General features: G+C 43.2%; 2 protein-coding genes across 2 annotated transcripts; both read right to left on the bottom strand.

Moving 5' to 3' along the window:
- Positions 1 to 17: 17 nt before the first annotated feature.
- On the bottom strand, positions 18 to 6,066 carry LOC110858806. Its single transcript, XM_022107692.2, has 9 exons — positions 5,686 to 6,066; positions 5,440 to 5,590; positions 2,149 to 5,330; positions 1,864 to 2,071; positions 1,603 to 1,786; positions 1,352 to 1,531; positions 1,109 to 1,282; positions 940 to 1,038; positions 18 to 864 (listed from the first exon to the last, which is right to left on the bottom strand). Exons 1-9 carry the CDS (start codon positions 5,946 to 5,948, stop codon positions 413 to 415), a joined length of 4,893 nt encoding a protein of 1,630 aa, XP_021963384.1. The 5' UTR covers positions 5,949 to 6,066; the 3' UTR covers positions 18 to 412.
- Positions 6,067 to 6,511: 445 nt separating this feature from the next.
- LOC110858810 (vascular endothelial growth factor receptor 3) lies at positions 6,512 to 8,937 on the bottom strand. The gene is made up of 7 exons (XM_022107697.2): positions 8,584 to 8,937; positions 8,431 to 8,516; positions 7,743 to 8,361; positions 7,405 to 7,673; positions 7,218 to 7,340; positions 6,950 to 7,164; positions 6,512 to 6,880 (listed from the first exon to the last, which is right to left on the bottom strand). The coding sequence occupies exons 1-7, from the start codon at positions 8,777 to 8,779 to the stop codon at positions 6,586 to 6,588; spliced, it is 1,803 nt and encodes a 600-aa protein (XP_021963389.2). The 5' UTR covers positions 8,780 to 8,937; the 3' UTR covers positions 6,512 to 6,585.
- Between the last annotated feature and the right edge of the window lie 7 nt (positions 8,938 to 8,944).

Here is an 8,944-nt window from a genome sequence, read left to right as displayed (position 1 = left end):
TAGATGAACAAACAGTCTTTATCTTTACATTCTTTATTCCGTGGTTCTGCCCGTATTACAAATATCTTAACTCGCACGTTTCTTGATATTAACTACTTAATTCTAAATAAAACTAATATTCATGCAATTTTAATTAACAACTAATGTAATAAACTAGATCACCAAATTTAAATCCCCCCACATTAATTATGTAAGGATTCAATTTCTATTAAAAAAATGGGGGAACGTTACTTACAAATCACAAAATTTTGTAACTACTGCAATCTACTTTTTTGTCTTAAAAAAACTTAGGACACTTATAAATTATTTAAATTACGCAACAAATTTACAGGAAATATGTACATATTTTAGACTTAAATAAGATAAAAAATTAATGAACTGAAAAGATGGCAGTTCATCCCATCATTTATTATTATTCGTCGATAGGATAGCGACGCCGCGGAGTGCCACGGTTGGGCCGGGTAGACTTTCTCCTACCTCCTCCTCCAACACCGCCACCATTAAGAGCGGAATTCTTGGCAGATTTGTTCTTCTTGCCAGATTTATTTTTCTTGCCGATGGAACCAGCCCCGGCAGTGATAACTTTCGCCTTGTTTTTGCTGTTGGCGAAGCCATCTCCATTTCCACGTCTACGTCGACCGTTTCCACCACTAGTAGAACCACCAACAGTTGCGGATTCTCCTTTTTTACTTGTAAACTCCTTCTGCTTCTGTTTCTGCTTCCACTTTTTCCAACCCATTTTTCTTTTCTTTTTCTTGTCCTCTTTAGGACGAAGGAGGGGAAAGAGGGTGCCTAGTGGGGGCACTTTGGAAGTTACATATGAAAGCTTCTCCAATGAGTACACTAACGCGTCTTTTAGTACAACTGCAAAAAAATACAGAACAAATTATAACATTTCCAAAAAATATTTCTACTTTCATCTTCAATTAAATTTCTTACCCGAATCTTCACCATGTGGGAGAATGCCTTCCAAATATCCCTTCAATGGCTGTAACTGCGCAACATTACACTTTTCCAGCGATGCTTTTGGCATCTCCCCTAAAATAATAATAATTCAATTACAACTTTTGTTAATGGTTAAGCAGTTTATTATTATCACAAAGCTTACCAATGGCTCGAATCACTGCGGCTAGGGCGGCATCTGTTATGGTCATTTCCAACCAACGCTTTGTAACGGAGGTCAACATGTCCCGGAAGTGGGAAAAGGTATCCGTCCCCCAAATTGTGAACAGCAAGCCGAGGATTTCCGACGCCTCTTCTAGTACTTTCGCCCCCTCCATTTCTACATGTCAAAAAAAATATCAGTGTCATTACCTAACTATTATCGTCATTTATATATAAGAAAGCTCACCTAAAATCTCGTCCATGACGCATGGGTAGAGTTCTCCGAGAGTGAGGTCAGGCACGACCCAGCTAAATGCGAGCTTGACGAGCGAAAGTAACGACTGGTACTGCGGAACTTGGTACTTCACGGGTACATGGGTCAAGCAGAAGGCTGAAACGCGGTCTCGCAAAGAGTACACGGCACGATCTAAAAAAAAACAATTACAATTAATTATAAAAATTTCAATTTTTCAAAATTTACGAAAAATCTAAACTCACTTTTGAAATCAAAATTATTGAAATATTCCGAATTGACTCGCAGCATGGCCATGATTATGACTTGGGCATCGGGTGGACGCCAACACAGGCATTTGAAGAGCAATTCGGAACACCCCCCAAAAATTTCAAACTGCTTCAAAAGTAAACCGTAAAACTGGCCCAAACTCGTCAGTTGGATTGGATTCTGGAATTGAAAAAATTACCACATGTAAATAAATACCTAAGATTTTTGTAATTGCTTAAGTCAGATTAAACTCTCACCTTAAAAACTTGGTTTCTATCCGAAATCACTTCATCCACAAAATATCGGAAACACAGGTTTGAGAAGAATTTTGAACTCCTCAACTCCAAAAGTAGCGACACGATCTGAATCAGTTTAGAATTTCGGAGAAAAACTCCACCCCCGAAAATTGTACTTATGTCCTCTCCCAAACCGGGAGACGCGGTGGAAGCGACGGAAAAAATTGCACTACAAAAATACAATAACATTTAATTAATTTATTAGTTAATTACACCACATTAAAATTATTAAACCCATTTTCTTACATGGCAATGCTTCGTTCGCTTAGTTCAAGGCCAAGTAGAGGGGATTCTCCACCAAGCGTGGCCACTGTTTCGCAGCCACTTTGCAATTCAGTTTCCGAAAGGGTATCCACCCACTTGTTAATCGCGATGAGGGCTGTGTGCACCATGGTCGATTCTGACGGAATCATCCTGGGGCTGCTGACGTTTGAAGTATAGCTAAAATAATCCTCCTCTTCTTCTTCCTCTTGTTCTGACTGGGTGGGGCTGAGAGGGGAATCCAGTACGATTTGGAGAGCCTCTTCCTCGCTGTCGTCGTCATCACCGTCTGCTGACTCTAAGAGAAGCGGTTCTTTATTTTTCTCCTCTACCATAATCGTGGTGGTGGAAGAATTGGACCGGAGACGTTTCGATGGGGACTGAGACTCGACAGATTTGTCAGGACTTGGACAAACTGGAGCTTCTGATACACGTTCACCTGGACGCATAAACCGTTTCTTGACCGGCGATGGCGGAGGCTCGACTATTTCGACAGGAGATGGAGTTGGACATACTGGAGTTTTTGATATATGTTCACGTGGACGCTTAAACCGCTTATTGACCGGCGATGGCAGAGACTCGACTATTTCGACAGGAGGTGGACTTGAACAAACTGGAGTTTTTGATATGCGTTCTCGTGGACGCATAAAGCGTTTCTTGACTACGGGGGTCTTCTCCTCGGCTCTTGCCGGACTTGCAGCTAGGGTGGTACACGTATCGTCTTGTTGAGCAGATGGGACAATGACCGCTGGCGGCAGTGGCGGAGGACAGAAACCAGAAAATCCGGGGATCGTTGCGAGAAGTGACGACAGTTGTGGCGCACCAGGAGCGGAAGGATTGCCACCTAACATACTCATTAAAGCAGGATTCGTCGTTACCATCATCATCACCATTTGGGCTTGCAATTTCAAAATATCTTCCGCGCTTGGCGTTGACGACGTGGCAAGTTGTGGTATTATTGTTGGACTTGACAAAGCTGGCGGCGTAGTTTCCATTTGTGGTGGTACTTGTGATTCTGGCGTTGGGAGTATTTTTTGCGGTGCTCGAATTGTCTTAGGCTTTCGTACAGATGACGACGAGGACGCTACTACTTCGCTTTCTTCTGTGACGTTAGGATCATTCGCATTCGTCACAGGCTCTATGCTCTTTTTCTTTGTGGGCGACCTTTGGGGGATGGTTGGTGTGCTATTATTGGGCATGTTGGTGGCAGCCGGTATGTTATTTGTCGTGCTGATGAATCCTTTATTAGCCGCGTTTAATCTCTTCTTCATTCGAGCGAGACGGGCGAGAGATTCTGCAGAGGCCGCCCTTTCTTTAAGCAGAATCTCGTCGTCATCCTCCACTACCACCGTTTTCTTTACACTATTATTGAACGTCGCCATCATCTTTACAATTTTGTGACTTTGTTCTTTCTCCTTCGTAATCTTGGGGGAAGGAGTAGCAACAATTTTTTTGGGCGACACCACTGTCCTGCTATACGCGACACGTTTCTTGCTAGAAGATGAATAAAGTCCTGTCCCCATGTCGGGCGCAGTCGTCGACTCACTTTCACTGGTTGGTGGTGTGGCAACAATACCGGCACCAATTTGACTTGCTGATTTGTCAGGGGAGGAAACGGTTTGTATTCGCGGCGCTCCAGTCGTCGTCTTCTTAATTGGAAAACAAGACTCATTTTGAACTTTGTGAGGTGGTGGTAGCGATGGAGGCGTCACTTTAAACGGAGAAGTCGACATTATTACTGGTGGCGACAGCTTGGTTGCTGTCGGAGCCGTCGTGTTCTTGCTGCCACCACTTCCCACACTGGTACTTTTACCCTGCTGCTGACGAAGCTCCAATTTTTTCTTCTCACACAACTTCCCCGTCGAGACAGGCACTATGTCGGTGAACCCAAGAGTAAGGCGAGCCTTAATACTGGCGGCTAGGTTGCTGGCACTTGCAGAGGGGGAGGAGGAAGCCTTTGATGAAGTCTTCTCTGTTGTATTAGGTGGAAATTCGTCCTCGCTGCTGTCATCCTCAGAGAGATTAATATCCCCAATCTCCCTATCCTCGGATAAAGAGGATAGATCGTCGTCGTCGTCATCGTCTGAGGAGAGAGCGAGATCGTCCTTGAGGACGGAGCTCTTATTGGAAGCGACAGTGGCATCGACAGGGATTAAGCTCAACTCTGCGCCATCATTTGGCTCATTTTCTGCTGCTGGGGTCTTGGGAGGCGGCGATTCATTCCTGGTGGGTGGAAGCTGAGAAGAATTCCATTCAATTATTATTCCACTAAACTCTGAAGAATTTACTTCCTTGTCCATGATTTGAAACGCTATATTATCGTCATTTGATTGCAGCGAGATTGGAGCTTGAATTGATGGTGATGGGGGTTCTGATAGAGTCGAGTCGTCAACGGCGAGAGCTTCCACCCCAACCTCGACGAAATCAACCCCCTCGTCCACTTCCACTCCATTCAGGAATAAATCAACCCCCTCGTCCACTTCCACTCCATTCAGGAATAAATCAACCCCCTCTTCCTCTCTATCCATGAGAAAGTCATCTCCCTCTTCTTCATGTTCTTCCTTCGTGCTGGCGGTCATGTCGAGGACATCAGAGGAAGTGGCAGAGGCACTCTCCGCCAGTTCTGTCTTTTGTCGTTGTAAAGGTGACCCTTCTTCTTCATCCTCTTCATCTTTCCATACATCTACTTTGCCATTGCAGAGCTCAAGTTCTAAGTAATTCTGGCTTTTTTCGCCGCCCTTTTGCTTTAGGAATTTTCCATACTCGTCATTAATGTTGACCAGCTTGACGTCATTTGGGTTGTTGGAGAAGGATGGGATTTGTTTCATGTCAAGTTTGGGGAGGTTTTTGGTGATAATGCCGTATAGAAAGGCGACTCTCTTTCGCTGCATGGTTATTTTTGCCTCCATAGCCTCAATCTGACGAGCATGGAGGATTTTCTTGTTTTTCTTATCATCGATAAGCCTCTGGTTCTCTTTGATCGCCGATATACGCTCCTTTTCACTCCTGTCCAGCTTATTTTGAAAATCAGTCTTGGTCGCTTCAAAATCATATTCGTAAATGTACTTTAGCTTCTCCGAGTTCCCCAAGGCTGCCTCTTTCAGCACCTCCGTCGTCGTCGTCGTGTCCCATTCACTCCTGATTGACTCGTCCTTCTCCTTCAATCGCTGCAAACAAATTAATGCACATTAAGGATAGAATACATAGAATAAAAATAATTATTTAAGTATTTAATATTTAATTATCAAAGTATTAATAATTTCTTAGCTGACTCACCTTATTCAAAAGCTGGACTTCCAATTCCTTCTCCTTTAACTGCTCGGTGACCTGGCGGCAGTGGAGGTCCAACTTTTTCAACATCCTTTGCAAAAATCGTGGCGCCGTCGTCGTGATTTCTTGCTGTGCAGGGAAAACGCCATCCTCCATCCTGCAAAATATCAAAAAAGACACGATTATTTTAATTATTGGCACAGTTAATTAATTAAATACACGGAGAAAGTTATTAATTAACTACAAACTTACCAGGGAGCCAACTCGGTGAAAATGTTTTCGTTTTGAATCGCCACTTCCAAATTGGGGAGTTGAGAGTCTAACGATAACACCGGTTCACGGATATCTTCCGGGTCATATTTACTCCTGGGGGAGGAGCAGGAAGAGGCGTTCTTGGTTGGCGACGACGTCCCATTTTTCTTCTTGCGCCTCTTGACCCCCTCGGAGGAGGTCGTGGAGGAGGCGCTTGAGCAGACCGATGGCGGCTTCTTCACCCGTCGAGGGTGTAGTTTCATCCTCCGTGTCGTCCAAGGCGACGAACAAAGGTCACGCCGACCTGAGAGGAAGACGAGAGAGTGGCGACAAGCAGGCCGGTCCGAGTCTGAGACTACAAACAACGTTGGAACTAGTCGGCACCCGCTCAAAGGCACACGTTGAGGCAATCTGACATCACGCTTTAGCATAAGAGTAATTGAAAAGAGTATCAATTTTAATTTTAATTTTATTTTTAATTTTAATTTTTATTTTATTTTATTTTAATTTTAATTTTATGCTACATTTGTTTAGCTCCATAATTAATTATTAGCATGAATTAATACATGGTGAGGAGTGATTCGGCAAATTTGGCCGATAAATAATGTGAGATGTTGTAAATTGAGACAAATGAGATATGAAAATGAAGAATGAGACTTTCTTGAATAAAAATTATATTATCATTTAATTGTTCATTTTATGTAAATGTATATTAAAGAATTAATAAATTTTGATTGTTTTAAGTTGCATAATTAATTCATGCCATGAACTAATGGTGGGTGTGGTTCGATTAAGATGAGATGGATGAGGTAAAAATTGAGACGAATATGGTACAAATTGTTCATTTAATATCTTCAACTAAATATTTCTTGTATAGAAAAGTCCATAGACTATATTTAGTCACGATTTCGAACTATCATTAATTAACTTGTCATTGCTACTACTATAATTATAATTACTTAATCCTCCCCCAGAATTACTATTTGCTCCCGTTTCAAGAATTTCTTGCACATTTCCAATGTAAACTTCAACCTCGTCATCATCGTTTCGATTATTCCCATCGTCACCGGGGTCCCCACTTGGCGAATCATTCACCTGAGGGAGGTTGTACTTGTTTTCAAAGAATGAGACAATCCTATCAAAATTGGGACGTTCTTCTTCCTTTATGTCCCACGTTTCGAGCATCAATTCGTACCTGATGATGAAACAAGACCTAAAAATCCTCAAATTTCTAACTCAATTCAGGTTTCATAGTACGACTTACACATCGTTGGGAGCATTGTGGGGACGCTTCATCCGCAACCCGTCGTCCCGCACTTGCTCGATGAAGTCGACGGTCCAGGAAAATCCGGGAAAAGGGACTTCCCCCAAGGAAAATATTTCCCAAGTGGTCACGCCATACCCCCAAACGTCCGATTTCGACGAGAAGCGCATGTCTTGTAGCGATTCCAGGGCCATCCAACGCCACGGGAGCAATTTCTAAGAGACCACGTAAGGTCAGGAGAGGTCAAATTTAGTATGTACACACTTACATCCTGCTTTTTGACGTAGTCCGTGTACTGATAAAGCTTCTTGGAGAGGCCGAAATCCGTAATTTTTATTGTTCGTCCATACCCCAGAAGTAAATTTCGTGCCGCGAGGTCACCGTGAATGACCTGCAGGCAAAATAGCTAGCGGTGTTTAAAGGTAAAAAAATAAGGTCATAAGATATTTATTTACCTTCCTCTCTTCTAGGAACTGCATCCCTTTTGCAGTTTCGTAACACCACTGGAGAAGGTGGCGTGTCGTAAGCGTGTTGGCATTACTCTGGATAACATTCTGATATTGAGGTAGAGTCGCCAAACTGCCATTACTGTTGTCGGATGGCGCCTCCAAAGAGATAAAGTTACCATCCTTCCCAACATAGTTGACAAACAGACCTCTCCTCGCTTTCAAATAGTCGTGAACATTTCCAAACGGACAGAATTCCACGACGATGTATAAACGTTCTAAATAATATATAACGATTGATAAGGTCGCATTAAGGGCAAAATATAACGCTAGACAGACCCACTTACTCTGTTTAATTGCCGAGGTACAAGCCCCAACGAGATTCACCACGTTTTCATTCCTGGGAAGAAACGTCATGATTTTCAACTCGGCCAGGAGCGTTTTAAAGTAAGCAGGGTCTGTCGACTGGTGGACCGTTTTTACAGCGACACATGTCCCCCCATCGTCATCATCACTAGTATCACTTCCGGCCACCATATTATTTCTCAGCTTGGCTCGATACACGAGACCGAACGCCCCCTTGCCTAACGGAATCGTCTCGTCCATGTCAAGCTGGTCGAAACTGATCTCAAATTGTTTATTAAACGCTTGTCCCTTGATAGCAGCGAGGTCATACTCGTCCCCATGACCTTTCGAATGGGCTCCTTGACCTTTTTCAAACTCTTCCACTTCGGCATCCGTGAGGCCGGAAAGGGCAGCGTTGAAGCCGCCGTATGACCTGATTTCTTTAATGAAGGACGCCACGACGTATATCGTGTACGTCTTGTAGGCCAAGTAGAATGGGAAGAAGGTCAAGATTAAGGCGTTGATGGGGAAGAGAACCTGCGTCGCGAGCGTGGCAGAGGTCAACATTAACATGGCCGCGATCGTCAAGTAAATCCAGAGCATGCAGAGGCGACTGTTCCGCTGCAAAAAAGAAGGGGGGCACATGACCATTAGATTTTGGACTTATCCATCATCATGAGAGGTACATACCCGTCTCGCCGTCTTGAAGAGGAACACGGACAAACCGACAATGACGATTTTCTCGGCGAAATACGACGCCCAGAGGATGGCGCGGACTATAAGAATTACACAATTTAAGTTAAAATTTATAGTTAATTATTAATTACATATATATGATTATACCGTAGTAGAGGAACCTCAAGTTCTCATCTTTCCGCATGTCAACCCAATCCTGGAATTTCTTGACTAGCTCGGAAGCGATCAAAATCATGGCAAAGAGCGAAATCCCGATATCCACCATCGCCACGGCACGCACTCCTCCTTGGAGAAAATACCCGCAACACGGCTGGTTCCGAACGTTTCGCAATTTTTGAAACATTTTAATTTACAGCCAAAGATTTGGTGACATCTGAAAATTGTCAGATGCGTCCCAAAACTGCAAATTGTTTGAGTATCAAGTCTTATTTTTATAGTTTTCTGGATTTTCCATGACCAAGTTGGCTAATAATTTTCATATTTACATACATACAACTACTGATTACTG

Source organism: Folsomia candida, unplaced genomic scaffold, assembly GCF_002217175.1.
Source record: "Folsomia candida strain VU population unplaced genomic scaffold, ASM221717v1 Fcan01_Sc022, whole genome shotgun sequence".
Lineage (NCBI taxonomy): Eukaryota > Metazoa > Arthropoda > Collembola > Entomobryomorpha > Isotomidae > Folsomia > Folsomia candida.
Note: the sequence above shows the minus strand (reverse complement) of the source record. Positions and strands in the feature narration are given on the sequence as shown.

Excerpts from the sequence above, each read along its gene's own strand:
- LOC110858806 (XM_022107692.2), bottom strand. The coding sequence starts at position 5,948 with ATGAAACTACACCCTCGACGGGTGAAGAAGCCGCCATCGGTCTGCTCA. Across the intron at positions 2,072-2,148 it reads AGCGAACGAAGCATTGCCAT|TGCAATTTTTTCCGTCGCTT; the intron begins GTAAGAAAATGG and ends GTATTTTTGTAG. Across the intron at positions 1,787-1,863 it reads ATAGAAACCAAGTTTTTAAG|AATCCAATCCAACTGACGAG; the intron begins GTGAGAGTTTAA and ends TTTCAATTCCAG.
- LOC110858810 (XM_022107697.2), bottom strand. The coding sequence starts at position 8,779 with ATGTTTCAAAAATTGCGAAACGTTCGGAACCAGCCGTGTTGCGGGTAT. Across the intron at positions 8,517-8,583 it reads CTTGAGGTTCCTCTACTACG|TCCGCGCCATCCTCTGGGCG; the intron begins GTATAATCATAT and ends TAATTCTTATAG. Across the intron at positions 7,341-7,404 it reads AGTTCCTAGAAGAGAGGAAG|GTCATTCACGGTGACCTCGC; the intron begins GTAAATAAATAT and ends TTTTGCCTGCAG.